At 52.8% G+C, this 18,957-nt stretch overlaps 1 protein-coding gene across 3 annotated transcripts; it reads right to left on the reverse strand.

The window, feature by feature from the left end:
* Positions 1-8,775: 8,775 nt before the first annotated feature.
* On the reverse strand, positions 8,776-18,957 carry PLEKHO1 (pleckstrin homology domain containing O1). Of its 3 annotated transcripts, XM_041475217.1 has the most exons (7): positions 17,987-18,192; positions 17,747-17,893; positions 11,287-11,427; positions 10,940-11,044; positions 10,068-10,169; positions 8,980-9,749; positions 8,776-8,901 (listed from the first exon to the last, which is right to left on the reverse strand). In XM_041475217.1, exons 1-6 carry the CDS (start codon positions 18,092-18,094, stop codon positions 8,982-8,984), a joined length of 1,371 nt encoding a protein of 456 aa, XP_041331151.1. In that variant the 5' UTR covers positions 18,095-18,192; the 3' UTR covers positions 8,776-8,901; positions 8,980-8,981. The 3 variants fall into 3 exon arrangements, with proteins under 3 accessions (XP_041331151.1, XP_041331152.1, XP_041331150.1); XM_041475218.1 differs by lacking the exon at positions 17,987-18,192 and adding an exon at positions 18,714-18,957 and having other exon boundaries at positions 8,776-9,749; XM_041475216.1 differs by having other exon boundaries at positions 8,776-9,749; positions 17,987-18,193.

Raw genomic sequence — 18,957 nt, forward strand, 5'->3', positions numbered from 1 at the left:
AAGAGTCAGGGACAGCAGCTGCTTGAAGCAGGACATGGAAAATGTCCCTCTGCAGAGCCTGGGGCAGGGAAATTCCTGTTGCTGCTGCTGTTGGGAGTTAGAGTTTGGTCTCCTGGGGAGCACTCCTCTGGTTTTAAACTTTACAGTTCATAGTATGCTTGGTTTCTGCTTTGAGTGTGTCTCGTTAGAAAAAAATAATAAAAAATGACCCCCACAAATAGCCAAGGAAAGTCTTTCCTATTGCTTCTAATTGAATTGGCACAAATGAGGGAGAATCCAAAGATAAATGTTTGGCCACAACAGCAAACCAGCAGAAAACCACAGGACACATTAAAGCTGGGAACTCCTGGCACTGAGAAGAGGATTCTGTTCTAGGAAAAAAATGACCCCAGAGTGTGGGTTCATGTTGGAAAAGGAGCTGGTCTCTCCTATCTGAGTGTAATATGTTCACACAGGATGTTTGAGGGGCATTTCCTTCTAGACTAGAAGGAAGATAATAAAAATAAAATAATCCAGTGATGACTGAGGAGCAGCCAGCCAGAGCTCCTTATCATTGCTCTGGTGAAGCACTGATGTCTTCTGGCCATTTGTGAGGGGCTTGGTCACATCCTTGTCCCTGGGAATGTTGAGGACATGCAGGAATCATGTTTAATTAGGAATCTGAGGCTGGAAGGGAGCTCCTGGCTAATGGTGAATTGAAGCTAAGGCGTCCCTGCAGCAAGTGCCTTTCTGCACTCATTTCAGAATCACATCTGTGTCTCTCAGCTTCATCACCACAATGAGTCATAATTATCCTGCTTTAAAGTGTGTGCTGTGTGTGTTTCTTCTACGCCCCGTGTGTTTTGAGTGAGCTCCCATGTCACAGCAAAACCCAGTTGGAGTGAATTGGGTAATTTGTGTTCCTGGAAACCAAGAACATCTTCAGTCTGTTCTTTCATCAGCATCACTGTCGGGGGATCCACACCAAAAGCTGTAGGATCAGCCTTGGGAATTCAAGTCTTGCCCTGTTTTGTGCAAGTCAGAAGAGTATTTAAGGATGTAATTGAGTGCTGACTTTTTAATGCCAAACACTGGCTGTGCTCACAGTGCACACCCACCCCTCTCCAGTCGTGCAGCTCCAAAAGTTTCTGCTGTTAAATTCTGTGTTTGAGGTGTGCTTTGAAGAGAGCAAAGAAAAAAAAATTTTTTTTGTGGAGATGAGGATGTTTTCTCTGATGATCTTCTGAGGGGTATTTCCATCTCAGTCATGCAGAGCTGGGGGGGGTGGAAGGCTGCTTGTTGATGAAACCTCTTACATTAACATACTACACAAATTGATGAGGTTTTTCCTGAGAGATCCCACAATCATCCAGAATTCCTCCTCATTCACATCCCTGCACAGAGCACATCACTCCTCTGCAAGCAGCAGGAGGAATGGAAGGAGGAACAATATTCACCTCTCTCTGCTCTGAGGTTCTGGATCACTGGAGGCTTCAATTGCTGCAGAATTTCTGTATGGATGTTCAGCATTCTCACTACAAAGAAAACTCCCAGATCAAAAAGTATTCCCTAGAACAGAGTGAGGAACCCCAGAGAAGACAGGAATAATCAAATGCCCACAAATTAGTTAAATTTGGGAATTCTCATGTGCATCTCAACGCAAGTTTTTGAAGTGCTTTACTAAACTTCCCAAACCACTCTTTCTCCTCTCTCCAGCACACCTGGGTTTCTGATGGTGTGAAAAATGCACTTGCACTGTGAATCAAAGAGGTCTGGAGCAAAGTTAGGGCTGGTTCTTGGCTGCGTTTTCCTGTCAATCCGAGCGCGCACTGCACGGCGAACCGGGTGTGATTCCTCCTGTGCCACGAGGGAAATAATTCAACAATCGCACTTCCACGGAAAGCTCCCGCTGGTTACCCCTTAGGATCGCATTTCCCAATCCTCCCGGTGAACTCGGGTTGCAGGAGCCCCGGAGCGGGAGAACGAACGAGCACTAGAGGGCACAGCGCGACCAGCGACCAGGGGGAGGCAGAGCGCGGCTGTGGCTGTGCTGCCTTCCACCCGTGAGAGTCCAAGTGACTCCTTGAAACGGCATCTTTCACAAGGTGCTGGGAGGCGAGGCCCTGCAGAAGTTGTGGTGCACTGGGGTTATCAAGAGCATGTAGGTAGAAGAGTGAAAAAAAAAAAAATTGTTAAGCACGGGAAGGAGTCAAAGACAGAAAATACAGAAAATCCGTGGTGGGAATTGACTGAACTTATGCTGTTCTTTGCACTGGGTACCATGGGAGTTTGGTGATGACAAACTTTCCTGATTCATTTCTGATCCCTCTTGCTGCCTCCCAAGAAACCAAGATTTCCCAAGATATCTTTTCTTTCCTATGACTTGATTTCTAGAAACCTGGAAGGGAAAAATGCCAGAAGGAGTAGCTCTTCCATTTCCTTCTGATTTCATTTCCCTACATCTCCTGTAACATAAATAATTTTATAAGTGATATAAAACATTTCCAGAAAGCAGACATTGAAAACATGAAGCCCTCAGGATCTTCTTCCAAACAAACTCCTTCCTTCCCTCTCTGTGTTTCAGTGAGCGCTCAAGCAGCCTCATTGTTTGGATAATTCAGGGTGCCAGATGGCTGTAAATATGTTCACAATCCTCCTTACCCTGCTCCCTCCTCCCTGGCACCCTCACTGCTCTACCCAGTACTGAGCACCTGGTCTGTTCCCATTTGGAGTCTCCCTTCTCCCCTCTGGAGCTAAATTGGCACTGCTGGTTTGTGTTTTCCCTTTAAATGAAGTGGGAAAATCTTAGGGAATGTTTTGTGCCAGGGAATGCTGAATATTTCCTTCACTGTCACTTGCACCATCAGTTAATTGAAAATGTTCCTCCTGCCCTGTGGCATTTCCTTCCTGCAGGAATTCTGTCCCTGACATAGGAGGGTGCAGCTCACCTGCCGGGAACCGCGAGGGAGGAGCGGCTTCTTCCTATTTTGAGCTCAGCGATCTCATGCTTACCCTTGGCATGGGGTAAGGGCACACAGAACAGGGTGATTCATCCCAAATCGTGCCCCAAGGCCCTGGCAGAGGCAGTGTTTGAGCAACCAGTCCCGTTCTTCCTGCCTCACAGGCTCTGGATTCATTGTTACACTCTGATCCTGTTATTCCATAAATCAGGAGAGCCCAAATCCTAGGGCCTGAGCCCCTGAGATAACTTTTCTGTGTAAGGAAACATTCCCAAGCTGCTGAGCAGTAAGAAAATGACAGAAAAGTGTTTCAATGGCACTATAAAAAGGGAAGTTGGTTTTAAACCATCTGAAAATACAGGCAGTGACGTTTTGAGAACTGAGGAATAGCTGAGGTCACGAGCTGCCTGAGGAACGCTGCAGCAGCACAGACTCAGGTCACGGGAAGGATGAGCTGTGCCCATGAAGAAACAAAAATTCAGCCAGATTTGTCTGTGGTTTTGCTCTCATTGATGAGCTGGTGGGTGAACTCTTCCCTGGAAGGCAGGATGGAGCAGATGGCAACAAGCAAATATCTGACTTGAGCAAGAAGAGAGAAGCTGATTTTCCAGAGGATCTATTTGACATACAGAGGCCACATGTTATTTTTATGAGCCAGTGTGAGCCAGACCTCTCATTTATTGAACTTTACCAGTTTGTGCCCTGCCAGCAGACCTAACTTGAGTGACCCTGTGACCTATAAAGGACAAGAGAGCCAGCAGTCTGGAGCAGGCATTCCGAGCAGGCTTTTCCAGGAGCCGTCAGCGTTCTGAATGCCACCTCACGATTTCTGGGAAGCATGACTCCCAGCTAGCTCTGCAGAAAGGTAGACAGCACTCAGATTATATATAGCAGCAAGTGGGCTGGGAGGAGAAACACTGGGCTGCACAGAGAGGGAGGCTGCTCTGGAGAAAGCCAGGGAGTGTCTTGTGGTGCAGCACAAACCTCAGTGGCACCTGGTGAGTGGAGCTGGGCCAGCGCTGGCCTGAGGGCAGCTGGCACTAATGGAGTGCAGGAGAGCCCTGGGCAGTGCCAGGGGCAGGTTGGGTGCACACAGACTGATCCCTTGCTCTCAGCTCTTCTTCATCCTGTTCCATCCTCTGCCATGGGGCAGGGACACCTCCCACAGGCCCCATCCAGCCTGGCCTTGGACAATTCCAGGGATCCAGGGGCAGCCACAACTTCTCTGGACACCCTGTGCCAGGGCCTCCCCACCCTCACAGGGAACAATTCCTTCCCAAAATCCCATCTAAACCTCCTCTCTTTCAGTTTAAAGTCATTAATGACTCAGCCCATTTGTTGAGAGTCCTTTAAATAATGATGTCCACATCTCCACTGGCTCATTCCAGTCCATGCCAGACCTTTGCCTGCTGCCCAGTGTCAGCCTGTGAGGCACAGATTCCTCCAGCTCTGAATGGTTCCCTCTGTCCTCCTGTCCTACATGTATGGGCTCTTTATTCCAACCACAGGCCCCTCAGCCCCAGGGCAGGGGTTTGGAAGGAGAAATCACCATTTCAGTGCAGAACTCCCAAGCTACTGGTGTCAGGAGGGGGCTGAGCTCTGCCCTTTGAACTCTGGCTGGTCTGGCCTCTCCCAAGCATTCCCAAATGTTAGAAAGATCTTAAAATCTTCTCTTGCCTCTGAGCTGTGTTGATTTGTGTCAAAACAGAGCAACAAATTTTTAAACACATTACAAATTAAGGAAGTGGAAGAATCACTGTAGTTTTCAGTCCCTCAGGACATTTTATAGAGTCAAACAAATCAACAGAGTCTGAAAGCAGAGATTTGATATTCCTGGGCCAGGCTCAGGAAACACTTCCAATAGGAGGGAATGCTGCACCTTTCACCTTTTCTGTGGTGTCACTTTACTAGGTGTCATGTCAAACATCCCCAGTGCCAAACCAGCCCCTCTGGCCACTCAGGGAGAGGAGTGTGGGGATCTCTGAGCCTGATGAGGAACTCTCTGACAGCTCAAATTTGATTTAGGGAAAAGAAATGCAAGGCACTGAACTGTGTATCTCACCAAAAAATTCCTTTCTAAAGAGAGGGAAGACACACAAATCTCCACATGTGCATATTCCAGGGATACATTTTGCACCAAGGTGTATCTGGCATACAAAACCACTGAATTATCCCCTTTTCTTTCTTTTCTTTTTTTTATTTTTTTTTAGGGAAGTGGGTCTGTTCTTGCTGAGCTTTAATTTGAAAACCCACTTGGAACTTGTTAAGTCAATAATTATTCTTGTGAATGTGGGTCAAACTATTTTATGTCTCTTCCTCTCTAGGGACTTGGAAGAAGATTTAATCCTCCAGCACTCCAAGGTAGGAAGCACCACATTTCCCATTTTATTTCAAAAGTCCAAACTGATTGTCCCATGGGGGTAAAAGCTGAAGAGGGACAGGGTCAGGGTGTGAGTGAGTGGCATTGCTGGAGCCCCAGGTGTTCACCTACAGCTGCTGACACAGATGTCTAGGAAAGAATGCCCCCAGCTCTGATAACATATCAGAGTGCCTTGGGATCCCATGGAATTTATTCTAAGGGTATGCTGAACATATTATTCAGTTGGGATATTGGAGGGTCTATAGCTTCCCACCTTCCACCTCTGCACACAAATCCTACTTTCTCTTTTTAAAGCATTTGCTTTATTGGAGAATAACAAAATAAGCAACTATTTCTGTAGTTTTCTCCGTCAGTAACTCCAAGAAATCCTTCTGCGCAGCAGGAGCCATTGGCTGTGTTGAAAAATTGTATTTATCCACCCCCTCCTCAGCCTGAGAACCCTCTGCCATGGGTTACTGGTGTTCCTGCTCACTTGGGAGGTTAGGGGCTATTTCCAAGGTTGGAAACTGGTGAAGAAACTGGACTTTATCCACCCCAATTTTATTGCTGTGAACTGCTTTGTTAGGTGTAATTCCAGCCTGCAGAGTAGCCCACTGCTGCTGGAACAGCACGAACCCATTTCTGCTTTACCCCCGAGTTCTGCCGCCCGTCAGCAGTGTGAAAGTTGCCTCCAAGTGTAAATTCTATTTAAAGCCACCAAAAGCTTCTTAATCGGTACCTCCTGCTTTCCAGAGGCCTCTGAGCACTGCAGAGACACTGCAGCTGCTCCCTGTGTCCCCAGAGCTGCAGTGGGTGAAACTCAGGGCAGCCGTGTGCCACAAGGGGCTGATCTGTGGGGCTGCTCCCCAAAATGTGTTCCTTGGGCAGGAACTCTCTGGGGTGGGCCAGCTCTGTCTGAGGGCTTGTGGGGGTTTGTTGGGTTGTCAGCCCTCTCCTCCCAGGGTGTTGCGTGCCAGTGTTTCATAGAATCGTGGAATCACACAATGCTTTGGGTCTTGGGAAGGACTTTTCATCCAAGTCCACCCCTACCATGGGCAGGGACACCTTCACTATCTCAGACTGCTCCAAGCCCTATCCACCTGGCCTTGGACATTCCCAGGGACAGGGCCACCACAGCTTCTCTGGGCACCCTGTGCCAGTGCCTCCCCACCCTCCCAGGGAGGAATTTCTACCCAAGAATTCCATCCTAAGGTGTCTCTCTGTTAATTCCCTTAGAAAGGCAGAGGATGGAGAGAGGGAGGGAGAGAGGGAGGGAAGGAGGGAGGAGGGGGTTCGCTTAAAGCTTTTGAAGCAGAGAGGGAGAAAAATAATCCAAAAAAGGCTCTTTGGCTGGGAGGGTGGGTGGGCTGCTGAGTGCAGCGTGCAGCCGGGGATCCTCGCCCCGCGGTCCTTATTTGGCTGGGAGCGGGAGCACTCCGGGGATTGGCTGTGCTGGGAAGCAGGCAGGGAGCGCAGGCACCGGAGCCGAGTGCCAGCTGACGAGCAGAGCACACGCTTACCCACTCCTCAGCATGTGTTGAGCAAATTGCAGCTATTTTTATAGGAGACGCTTTGCCTACATCTTAAGAATCCAGTCCCAATCCCGTCTCCCTGTAGTGTAATGGGAAATCCCCTTCCCAGCCCCCTTTTCCCCCGTTCTGTACGTGTTTTCCAAGGCACAGTTGGGCACAACCCAGAATTCTTGGCCATTATCATGCTTCAGACTTGTCTGCTGTGCACTGCCTGGCCAGGGCGCTCTGTATTCCTGTAATGATCCAATGTTTTGTCTCCAAACCCAACATAATTGCCGGACTGGACAATACCAGCCCTTTCTGGGCATGGCAGACGGCTGCTGCACTGCTGGGAGAGCACGGCCCCTTTGTGCAGAGTTACTCCCGCATGGATAGAGCCACCGGCCAGGGGGCGGTGCACAAAGCCACGTCTGTGCTGCCCTTGGCTTTGCAGCTCTCTAGGGCTCCCGGCACCCTGCCAGAGGTTTTTGGAATGCCACCGAGGGCAGGGGGCTGGCAGGAGGCAGCAGGGAAACAGAGGGGGAAAAACTGGGAGGGGTGAGCAGAGAGGCAAGATCGCCAAAATTGCCTGTAGGAGCTTCAGGGCAGGGCTGCTCAGGTGTGCCAGGGGCAGCTGCACCAGCAGCTGCTTGTGGTGGCCTTTCAGACCTTCCCAGAGGGTGTGCTGGCTCTTCTTCTGTTCAGAGCAGCATGGCACTGAGCATTCCAAAATCCAAGGAGAGTTGCTGGTGTGGGACTGGCACTACCTGAATGCAGGTCACAATGGTGGTTCAGTGGTTCCTTGAAAAAAAAACAACTTTGTGAAGCAATCCAGTTCATCAACGTGGAAAGTTATCCCTGGAAGTATCACTGGAGTCTGGTTAAGCCAAATTCATTGGGAAAGGTTTGGGGTTTGGTTTTATTTTTCCTTTAATTTAAAAAAATATTGTCATCACAGCCAGGAGAGGAAAGAGAAAACATTAACCAGGAGCAGGAAGTAACTCTGTGGGTTTAATATTTTTGTGAACTATTTGCCATGTAGGTAAGAGAATTAGGTTTCCTTTTAAAAAACAAGGAACAGTTGGATGTTACCACGAGTGAACTTGTGAGACACAGCCATGTCCTGCTCGTGGGTGGGAAAGCTGAGCCAGCCTGTGAGCTGATGATCTGAGCTCTGCTCTGGGCTCAGCTTTCCTTCCAGCAGGGCTGATTCAGATCTTGGGCAGAGCCTGCTGCTGACTATGACACCTGAGAGAGCAAAGCAAACCTATCAAAACTGCCACTGGCTTGTGGTGTCTGGCTCCCACACACACCCCCTGACTTTTCAGCTCAAAGAAAAGGTAAAAAAAAAAAAAAAGAAATTAGAATGGAAAAGCCCAACCCCCCCCAGCTGCCTGTGTGGGCTGTCAAATCCAAGGCTTTGATCCTCTGGTTGCACAGAAGGGAAGACACATCGCTGCTACCTCCCACTGCTCAGGGCCAGGGGGGTCTGTGAAGCATTCAGGATCAGGGTGGGTATGAATTCTGTCACTGCTGCCCTTCTGGAGGGCTCTGTGTGCACCCCAAAATAACAGCTGCCAGCCCCAAGTTTTCTAGGGGACTGTGCCAGGACAGAGCTCTGAGAGCTACACCCAGCAAATGCCTCAATGGTCTGAGACCAGCCTGGACTTCCCACATCTTCAGGAGAGTTCCTGGATGATGGGGACTTGCAGGCAGTGCTGGGGATGGACACCTTTTTTTGACCTTTTAATGTCATTTATTTCTGAGAGGGAACAGAGCAAGTGTCCCAGTGAAAGAGAATTTGGGGCACAGCCCAGACATGAGAGCAGCAACACCAGGGCTCATGCAGCTCCACCCCATGGGATGCTCCAGGCAGACATGGGCATTTCCAGGAACTTGCTCCTGTCCTTGGAGCATGACAGGAGCTGGGGCCTGCAGTGCAAAGGGAGTTCTTACAAAGGAGGTATAAACTGCAACTGATTTATTGGAACACTGGGTTGATTCATCAGGGGATGCGATGGAGGAAAGGAAGGGTCCAAGCTTTGAGAAGCAAATCTGGGTGAGAACAGGCACCTTTTCACTCTTTTGAACACTGTAAATAATAATAATAATTAAAAAAAAGACCAGATGGCTGCCCTTCCCAGTCCCTCCCTCCCATCCCAAGGCTTGCCTTCACATCATGCTCTTCCTAAACTGCAACTGTGAGCTCTGTTTGGGCTTCGAGTCTGACTGCTGCAGCTCAAACTGTTTGTACAGGTCCCTCAGCTCTTTGATCTCCTGCAGCACCCTCTTGGCTTGGCTCCAGGTGGAGGAAGCCTCCCCCAGCAGCCTCTCAGATTCCTGCAGGATCCTTTCAGAGTCCGACTTGGAAGATGATGAGGAAGAAGAGGTGGTGGTGATGGTGGTGCTGGTGTTGGAGTCCTTGGTCTTTCTCTTGCCTTCCCCGTAGCCCTTCACCTCTGTCAGCAGTTCCTGAGTTTTTTCCAGTTTCAGTGCAACCAGTTCCTGTATCCGGGACAGCTGCTCCGGCTCTGCCGAGGCAAACTGAGCCTCCAGCCCCTTCCTCAGCACCGCCCGGTGTGTGGAAGAGTCCCGCCGGGACAGGATTTCTTCCATGGAGGCACATTTATTCTTTTCTGAGTGTGAGAGCTTTTTGGGGACCTGCGGTGTGTACATGGTCCCTTTGTCAAAGGAGTCATTGCGCTGCCCGGCTCTGTCCCACGAGGTCGCGTCCTGCCGGGGGAGGCTCCCTGTCCGCCCCTTCTCGGATGATTTGGTGTTCTCCGAATCCGAGCGGCGCCGTCCCGCGGTGAGGTGTGCCACGGACTTGTCCAGATCCACCCGAAAACTCTCCTCGCAGGTGCCGTGATCCTCCGGAGAGGCGTCTTCCTCCTGGATCAGGTCGAGGGTCAGCATTCCGTCAGAGGTTGAGGTAGATGCCTGGAGGAGCAGAAAGCAGAGCTGAGTTGGCACCAGAATGGCTGTCCCTGCTTCCAGGGGTGTCTGCACTGCGGATACACACTACAGGGAGGGAGGGGGAATGCTCCCTCACTCAGAGACAGAGCCCGGGGATGGACTTTGCCACAAGGTTTGCACAGTGCAGTGATCCACGAGAACAGAGGATGAGAGCTGACGACCCCGAGCTGTCCTCATGGCAACTCTTCAGTTCAGGACGGAGCTCCAACAACTCCACCTCCAAATGGAAACGCTTCCAGGGGAATTTCACCCCAGCAGGTGTCTGGGATTGGTTGTACCTACCACAGCCATGAGGTGACCCCGCGTGGGAGGGCGCCGGGAGTGCTGGATCTTGGCTCTGTCACGCGTCGGGTGGGCAAGGAAACTGTCCTCTTCCACGGTGACCTGCAGGGTGACACAGGCTGTGAGCAGGGAACAGGAGCCATTCCCAACTCCTGGAGCTGTAAGCAAGAGGAGGCTGGCAGGGAATGGGGTATGGGAGTCCAGCCTTGGAAGCGACCCAGTGTTTGCCTGGTCTCTCCCCTCTGTGCCGTGGTGGGATTACATCTGCTCAAGTCAGATTCCTGACAGCTGAACCTGTTTGCAAAGACTCCTGTGACAGGCTGTCCTGGAAGCCATCTCTCCTGGTGTTTGCTGTGCTGTCTCCTGCTCTAAAACCTCTCCCACAGTCTGACCTTGGTTTTTCCTTCATTCAGGCTCTGTGCTGCCATCCAGGAGAGGAAAGAGCCTCCTGGCAGTGCCATGGTGCTGTGGGAAGCTGAGTGTGAATGGGAGATCTGAGACAGGTCTGAGCTGAGGAAGGGTTGCCATGAAACATTAATGTGAGAGTCAGGCCTGGAGCGAGGGCACAGCTTGTTCCAGGCAGGTTCTCCTTCCCACTGAAGGAAACTGTGGAAATGCTCACCCTGACCTGCCTCTGCCAGCCCACCTGGCATTCTGAGTACACCCCGTGTCCCCAGGAGGAGGCTGAACCGGGGCTACACTGTTATTTTTCCTGGCAGAAGCTGCTTTGTGTAACTGGGACTTTCACACTCCCCTTGAGAAGCGGGAGGAGCTCTGCTGGAGACACTTTGTGTGGATGTGCCCCCAGGACAGGGCTGTTCCCAGCAGCCTCAAACCTTCACCCAGGCTGACACAGGGTGAATCCCACTCACCTCGTCCAAGATCCGGTTTTTAGCACGTGTGATTGCAGAGTTGAGGGCGTTAATCCAGGACTCTTTTTCTTCTGGACTCACAGCCAGGAAGATCAGATTTGGTGCCTGCAAAAGAGGGAAGTCAGGTCAGTGCTGGAACTCACACAGAGACAGGCCCTGGCCAGTGTGAGGCCTCTACAGAAAAGGCAAAGCAGAGCTGAGCCTCCAGCCCTATTTTCCTCACACAGCAAACCCCAGGAGCACCTACATCCCTTCCCTGCATCCCCCAGGACCATCCACATCCCTGCCCACCCCTGGAGCCAGTGGCTTTTGGGCTGGCTGCATCTGGGCAAGCTCCACACACATACCGTGTTTCCAGGCTGCCTGGAGTGGGCAAGGGTAAATTTGCTGTGGTTCTTTTTGCTTCTACTTTTGGACTTCCTGAGTTCTTCACATTTCTCGTAGTCACTCAGATCAAACATTTCCTGTACGTTTTTTTCATCTTTTACCTGCAAGACAGCAAGAAAATTAGAGCTTTGCAGATGTCAGACAGAGACTCTGATGCTCCAGGCAGCAGGATTTCAACATGAGGGTTTTGACTTGTCTCTTCTGGAATGAGTGAGCATATTTAGAAAGACAGCAAGAAAATCTCACTTTGCCAGGTTAACTCCTGCCTCTTCTACCCCCAGAGAGCAGGGGCTGCCAGGCTGTCACAAGGCTTTTAGTGTCCTTTAAAGAGTCCTTTTGAGCGACCACTTTATAAAATGTCCCATTTTCCAGGTCTGTTCCCCAACACTCTGAAGTGTAACAGGTACATGGGATGGATCAGTGTCACAGAGGCTCAGATGAAAGATGGAGCTTGCAGAGGGTCACTGAGGCTGCAGCTGCACTGGGGGACAGGCAGGGATCTAGGGGCACACAGGGGTCTGGATGCTGACCCCTGAGGGTGCTGTCCCTTGGAGGCACTTGGAGCAAAGGGGAAGTGGCAAAGCTTCCTCTTCATCACTCTTATAACGCATCATCCTCAATCCCACTCCTACAGCAGGGAAGCTCTGCTCCTCTATGGTAAACACAAGGAATGAGGGTTTGCATGTCCATTACAGACACTGCAGCAGGCTCAGATCTACATCCATCTGCTTAATCCGACTTCAGCCAGTCATCCCAGGCTGCAGCAGTGCTGCAGGGTGTGTAACTCGGGCGCTGGGCAGGCAGATGGTGGTGAGGTCTGAGCCCTTGGATTTCCTGAAGGGACTCCACCCCATTTCATACATTTCCTCCACAGTTTTGGGAAGCACTGAAGGAACTCCCTATGATTCTTCCACAGAATTTAATCAAAGAGGGTGACTAAACCAGCTTCCTAACCCAATGGAATGGATAAACTGACCATCTGGCCCTGCCTGATGACAACAGCTCCCCTCTATCCTTCATCCTGACTGTGTCCTCAGGATCCACAGGACAATCACCGGCACTGCTGGTTCCTCTTGTGACACATCCCCTGTGTCTGGGTGTGATAACAGAGACTGTCTGGCTGCACATCCTCCCCACGCTCTGCTAATCGGCTTTGATCTCTTCCCACTCCCATCCTACAATCCACCTCTTTCCAAGAATCTCAGCTGAATTCTGCCCCACTCATTTGCAGCAGGAAAAGCTGATCCCCCTCCGAGCCCCCAGCTGTGCTCTGTGGCTGAGACCAGAGCTCTTGCTCCAGATGTTTGCTCATGTGGGTCACTGGGGCTTCCCCAGCCCTCCCTTTCCTCCTCAGAGCTCACACAGCTGGAACTGAACCTCCTGCCTGCAGGAGTGTCCCCGGGAGGCTGCAGGACAGAGCAGGTGCCTTTGGTTCAGACAAACACCCTGCAGGTGCAGCTCGTCCTTTAAACACCTCTGAATGACACCAGGGCTCTGACACTGCACTGGGACAGCTCAGGGGATCCTGCTCCTGTGTGTGACCCCTTATCAAATGCTTAAAACTGGGAATAAACAACATCCACGCTGGCATTCCTGGGGGAAGAGGGGCAGCAGCAGCCTGGAGTAGGTGGCTGTGGTGGCACAGAAATGCCAAGGGGGCACAGGAAGAACAGTGGGTGTCTCGCTAGGGGCATGGCCACCTGAGCCCCCTCTCATGCTCATGTAACAGAGCATCCAGTGTGCAGAAAGAGAAACTGGACAGGAAGGTGAAAGGCAACTCCAGAGGCACTTGCCAGCTCTTTTGTCCTTTGTGGGAAGCTCCTGAGGCCAAAAGGAGGGAGGTGGTGGCATGAGAGGCAGCACAGAGCAGCCTCGGAGGTAGGAGAGGCTGAGGACAGTAATGCTGCCCATTCTCTGTGAAAACAGGACAAAACCAGCCCCTGAGGAGCCATGTGGGCAACAGAGCTGAAATCCCAGTCACCGTGTCAGTCACAGGTGGGTGACAAACCTGCACGGTGTCACCTCCTCTATGTTCTCAATGAGATAGGGGCTGTCCAAATCAAACCTTCCAGGCTTCTCCAAAGAGGATTTGGCTGGATGTTTCCCAGACCCAGGCAGGCCCCAGGATGAAGCAGCCTCTGGTATCAGTTCTCAGTAGGAAGGGATGAAGCAAGAGGCTGGTGGTTGATTTTGGCAAAACCATTCCCTGCTGGGAAGTTTCCAGCAAGTCTTTCCTTCCCCACAGCTGCCAAGGGCTTAAGAATTGAGGGATGTCAGAGCCTCACCAGCAGGCAGGTCCTGCTCTCTGTGCCCTGTGGGGAGCTCAGGATTGGAAGGATTAAGGTGAATCAATCCCAGCAGGGGCTGCCCTGGCTGTCTGCTGGCATTGCTGAGTTATACCCATCTGAGGCAGGCAAAACAACCTTGCCCTGCAGTTCCACCTGCCTCCTACCTGTGGCTAGGTGAGGGAAGAGAAACTGAGGCATGGAAAAGGAATCAGAAGCATCCCCCATCCCTACAGCAGGGAACATTTCTCTGCAGCTATGGGATCACACAGCCCCACACCCCTGGCAGCTGCCCCTGCTCTGCTCGGGGTGTCAGTGCCTGTGCCAAGGCTGACGCTGCTGGGATCCGAGGAGAGGAGCTGCATTCCTTGCACTCCTTCCCCTCCTTCCCCCGCAGCTGCTGCCCGCCCAGGCTGGCCCCAGGGGCACCCAGCACTCCCTGTGCCCTGAGATGTGGGGGGCTGTGGGCATGTAATGGGTCACAACACCAGCCATGGCACCCAAATCCCTTCTCCAGAGGGTCACAGCTGTTTGTGCTTCCAAAGGTCTGCTGCCATAGGAAGGCTGGTGGCAGAGCACTGGCAGTGGGAGGGTCTCTGACCTGGTTAATTAACTGCCCTTGGGTGTCTCACTGATGAGAGTTTGCATTTCCTCATCAAGCTGTGACCTGCAGTGGCTCAGAATCTCCTGGACCCGGCTCAGGGCTGTGTTTTGGGACCAAACCATGCACAGAGGGGCAGGGCAGGTGCTCAGTCACCCCAGTCTGGGATTTTTGGTGATGATTTGAGCAGTTCCCTGCTGCAGTGGGACACAGAAAAATGCGGAAGGTACAGAAAATCACAAGACACTCAGTGTAAGGCACCCATGGGACACTCGGGGGGGGTCACAGTGTTGCTCAGGATGTAACCAGAAACCTCCAGACTCTCTGTACAGCCAAATACCCAAACATGGGCAGTTTTGGGACAGACAGTTCCCCTTGCAGGCTACGACCAAAGTTTCAGTTCCTCCAGCTGAGAAGCTCTGCTTCAGCAGGGGACAGAGCTGCCTGCAGACCTGGCCGAAGCCAGGCTGTCACTGGGACAGGGATGCACACTGGCACTGTCCAGTCCTTGTCATGGCCAGGTCGCTGCCCTTAGCTGACCAGGGGATGGTGGCAGGACGTGGCTGCTTCAATCCCTTCCCCAAAGAGTCACCACCAAGGCTACCAGGCACACAGGTTCCTCAGAATCACTGAATTATGACATGGTTTTGGAGGGACATTAAAGCTCGTCTAATTCATGGCAGGGACACCTTCCACCAGCCCAGACTGCTCCAAGCCCCATCCAACCTGGCCTTGCACACTTCCAGTGATGGGACAGCCACAGCTTCTCTGGACAACCCATGCCAGGACCTCCCCACCCTCACAGGGAGGAATTTCTTCCCCAAAATCCCACTGTGCTGTATTCAGCGGCGCTCACCGACGGCAAACTCCCCATGGAGCATTAGAGAACCGAGTATGCAAACACACCCCCAGCCCCCTCGCCGGCTGTGCCGAGCTGGAACCGAGGAGCAGCACCTCCTCGAGTGCTCTTGTGCTAATTGAGCCGATGCCTTTGGTAGCAAACAAGCGAATGCTCAAGAGAAGCGTTTCCTCATCCCCCGAGCTGACACAGCCGGGCTCGGGCTGTCTGGCAGCCCCCGGCTTCCTGCGAGGAAGTGCCGAGCCCGGCTGTGTCAGCTCGGCCGCTGCTCCCCGGCTCAGGCAGGGACAAAGCTGGGCCAGGAACAGGGAACAATTCCCAGAAATGTGCCGGGAGGGGGAGGGACCGAGGGGAAAGAATGCAAGAGTGAGTTAAGAAGGTGGTGGTGTGCTCAGCACAGCTCAGCTCGCTGCAGCTCATCTCTACAGAGCTGGTTTTGGCTGATGACCAAACGCTGAATAACCCAAGGGTTTTGGTGTGAGTTCACGGAGTTCAGCAGCCTTGGGGGAGCGGAGTGAGCACGGCCACAGCCTCAAGCTCCCATTTTGGGAGGTGTCAGACAAGTCCCACAGCTCTCAAAGGGCAGCACTCAAACACCCTGTTAGCATTTTCCATCAGCTGGGCTGAAAAACTACATTTCCTCTCCTTACAGACTCGGCTCTGCCAGGGAGAAGCCCAGGCTCCTATCAGGCATTCCCAAATTCTCCTGACCAAAACAGAATCATCAGGGCTGGTCTCTGACCTGCAAGCCCAGACACACAACTGGAAAAGCACACAGATTCCCAGGAGGAATCAGCGTGGATATTGATTGGATTTTGTTAGTCTGAATTTTGGAAATCTCCCCATTCCAGACCTCAGCCCATGCTGAGCTCTGGGCAGTTCATCAACACCTGCCCCTAGCCAACGTAATTCCCAAGGGATCCTGGTGTGGAACAGGCAATTCCCTGTCCCCGTGTGCTCTGGGGAGATGGGATTCATTGCCCTGCTTCCCAGATGGAGAAATTCAGGCAAAAGTAAATAAATGTCTGGTTTGAATTCATTTAACGAGCGCATGGCAGAGCCGAGGAGCTTCCAGGAGCCTTGGGATTTAACCCTTTCTGCTCCGAGGTGGTGGGGAGGGCCGGGAATGTGGCTTCACCTGCAGAACCACCTCTGGAGCAGCTGCTGAGCCCCAGATGAGCTGCCAGGAAACAGCAGGAGCTCTGGGAGCAGAGCCTGGAGCCACACATGGGCCTTCCCTGGGGCCTGGGAGGGCTCCTGCCTCTGCCAAGTGCATCAAACCTGCACCACACCTGAGAGCCTGTGAGCTGGAAGTCTTGGGACACCCCCAGGAACCCCGAGGGATTCCCCAAAATGAGACCCCCCAGGATGGCAGAGTCACCTCTCAGCGCACACCAGCAGCACGTGTCACCTCCGTGGCCAGCACAGAGTCACCTTAGCACCCACCAGCAGCAGATGTCATCTCTGCTGGCCACACATTCTTCCATATAAAGCCTCAGCAGTGCCTGCTGCAGGTTATTTATGGTCCCTCACACGCACGTGGAGCCCGGGGGCCTCCTCAGGCCCAGCTGTGAGGTTTTCCCCTATGAAACACAAACACAAGAGCTTCTTGTTCAGAGCAGGCTCCTCCAGCCTCATCCCAGCACACCTGGATTTGATCTGTAGCTACCTGGATATCTATTGCCTGTTCCTGTGTTTCCCTCTGGCTCTGGAGCAGCCAGGAGGTTGATGGAGCAAGCTCTGGAATGCCAGCAAGCAGCTCAGCACGACCTGGGCACTCAGTCCAATTTTTTTAGGCCATTTCTCTGTTTTAACAAGCCCTGACCCTCTGCCTGTGCCATGTCTATGGCTCAACTAGCCTTAAATCAAATTATCCCTTCCTCTCTCCAGGTGCTGACAGAGCCAGGCCATGAGGGGGGAAACCCAGAGAGACCAGGATTTTATCCCAAATCCCCTGAGTTGGAGCAGCCCCCATGCCTGCTGTGAGCACCACCCTGCAGCTCTGGCATGTCACAGGGGATGGGAGGGAGGAAGGCTCTGGCCTGGGGAGTTCTCCCTGATGGATTTATGGAGACAAAAAGCACAGGAGGGGGCCGTGCAAGGACAGCCAGGTGCTGGCTCAGCCTGACAAGTCACATCCGATTACCTCCAATGTCAACAGCACGTTAAACCCCAAAGCCCAGCAAGGAGACGAGGGGCAGCGGAGGGGGGCACGTGTTACACCAGGATGTGCATCCGGGGTGAAAAATGCAAGAGATCGACTTGTAAACGGCTCGATTGCGGTCGGGAGAGTGGAGTTATTTCCAACCAGAGAGCGAGCGGGTGAGAACAAGGCAGTGCTGGGCTCAAGGACGGAGGACAGGCACAGAAAGGAGCCGGCATTGCTGTCGCCGCGGCGGGAAGAGCTTTGAGGGCTTAACTCTCTCTAAGTGAATCCTTTCGTGTCTCCACGCCGGGAAAATGTCTCCCAGCAGATTTGCCTGGGAGAATCGCTGTCAGAGCCGACCCCGACCCCGGCAGGGTCCCGCCGGCGCCAGCCCGGGGACAAGAAGCCCCCGAGGAACCTCCCGGGCCCGGCTGGCGCTGGAGGGGCGCTGGGCAGGGCCGGGGCTGCGCCTTTCATATGCAAAGAGAGGAACGGGGGGGATGGGAAAGGAAACTGAAACCGATCCTACCTCCTTCTCCGAGATGTAAAGCTGATCTCCCTTCAGAACCACATAACGGTTTTTCCAGATTTCCCTAAAAATGCCTTTCCCGCAAAATTTCCGCACCCAGCCGACCTTCTCCGGTTGCACAGGTTGCTGGTTTCCATCCTGGTTCCCCTAACACAAAGCGAGAGGGAAGAAAATGGGCGAAAACGCGATTATTCTTGGTTTTACACTCCTTTTCTCCCCCCCTTTCTCTCTTTGCCCAACTTTTGTCTCCCCCTCCCTCCGGCCCCTCTCTCCGCCGACGCCGGGACCGAGTCCTTTTCCCTGGGTCACTCCACGGGGATTTTTGTCACGAAGCGACAGCAGCAGCATCGGGAGGACGCTGCGAGGAGCGGGCAGGGTTCCCTCCGTGGTTATATAAGCCAGGCCGGCGTCTCTATCGCCTCATCCAACGGGCATTTACCCATGGAAAGGGGAACAGGAGGGGGATGGGCGGAATTTAAACCAGCTGGGGTTTTATTCCGCGGTGAAAATCGCATTTTGGAGCTTTTTTTTTAAAATGAGCAATTAATCCAAGAGGTGAAATCTTCTGGGTGGTTTGTATCAGAGGTGTCTCGGTAGGCAGCGATGAGCGGATCGCTGGGTGCAGCACACAACACGGCAAAGAGCGACGGATTGATGGTGCCTCCGGATTTTATCGTTTCCTTGTGTTCCAAGATGAAAACTGCCTGCCTACATCACCCAGTGTGTGTGGCGGCTGCGGGAGGCAGGAGGGGCAGGGGCAGCAGCGGCGCCGGGAGCAGGGTTTGGGTCTCTTTGGATCTCCCTGGGGGTCTGTGCGCTTTCTGCGGGGGGAGCAGAGGCGAAGCGAACACCCGGCCCCGGCGAGACAACCCCCCCCTTCCCCAAAACCTCCACGAGCCTCCCTCACCCTACCTCACCCCCGGCAAGAAAAAAAAAAACAAAAAAAAAACCCCAATTCTCCACTCACCCTTTTCGCAGAATTATTTTTTTTCATCGTTCCTCGGTGCGCTCCCAGGCGATTTGGGGCGGGGGTCGCAGAGGGGGCTCCCGCGGGGAGAAAACACCCGCGATGCGTGGCTCAGGGCCCTCTCCCGTTACACGGAGCCCGGTCCGGTGCTCTGAGCCATCGGCAGCGCCGCCGCCGCCGCGTCCCCCCCCGCCGCCATCATCCCGCAGCTCGGGGGGCTGCGCCGGGCTCCCGAGCTCCATCT

Source organism: Pyrgilauda ruficollis, unplaced genomic scaffold (assembly GCF_017590135.1).
Source record: "Pyrgilauda ruficollis isolate IOZ18807 unplaced genomic scaffold, ASM1759013v1 scaffold340, whole genome shotgun sequence".
Classification (NCBI taxonomy): Eukaryota; Metazoa; Chordata; class Aves; order Passeriformes; family Passeridae; genus Pyrgilauda; species Pyrgilauda ruficollis.

Excerpts from the sequence above, each read along its gene's own strand:
- PLEKHO1 (XM_041475216.1), bottom strand. The coding sequence starts at position 18,094 with ATGCTGCTGCTGTCGCTTCGTGACAAAAATCCCCGTGGAGTGACCCAG. Across the intron at positions 17,894-17,986 it reads GGAGGGAGGGGGAGACAAAA|GGGAACCAGGATGGAAACCA; the intron begins GTTGGGCAAAGA and ends GCTTTGTGTTAG. Across the intron at positions 10,170-10,939 it reads AAAACCGGATCTTGGACGAG|GTCACCGTGGAAGAGGACAG; the intron begins GTGAGTGGGATT and ends GTCACCCTGCAG.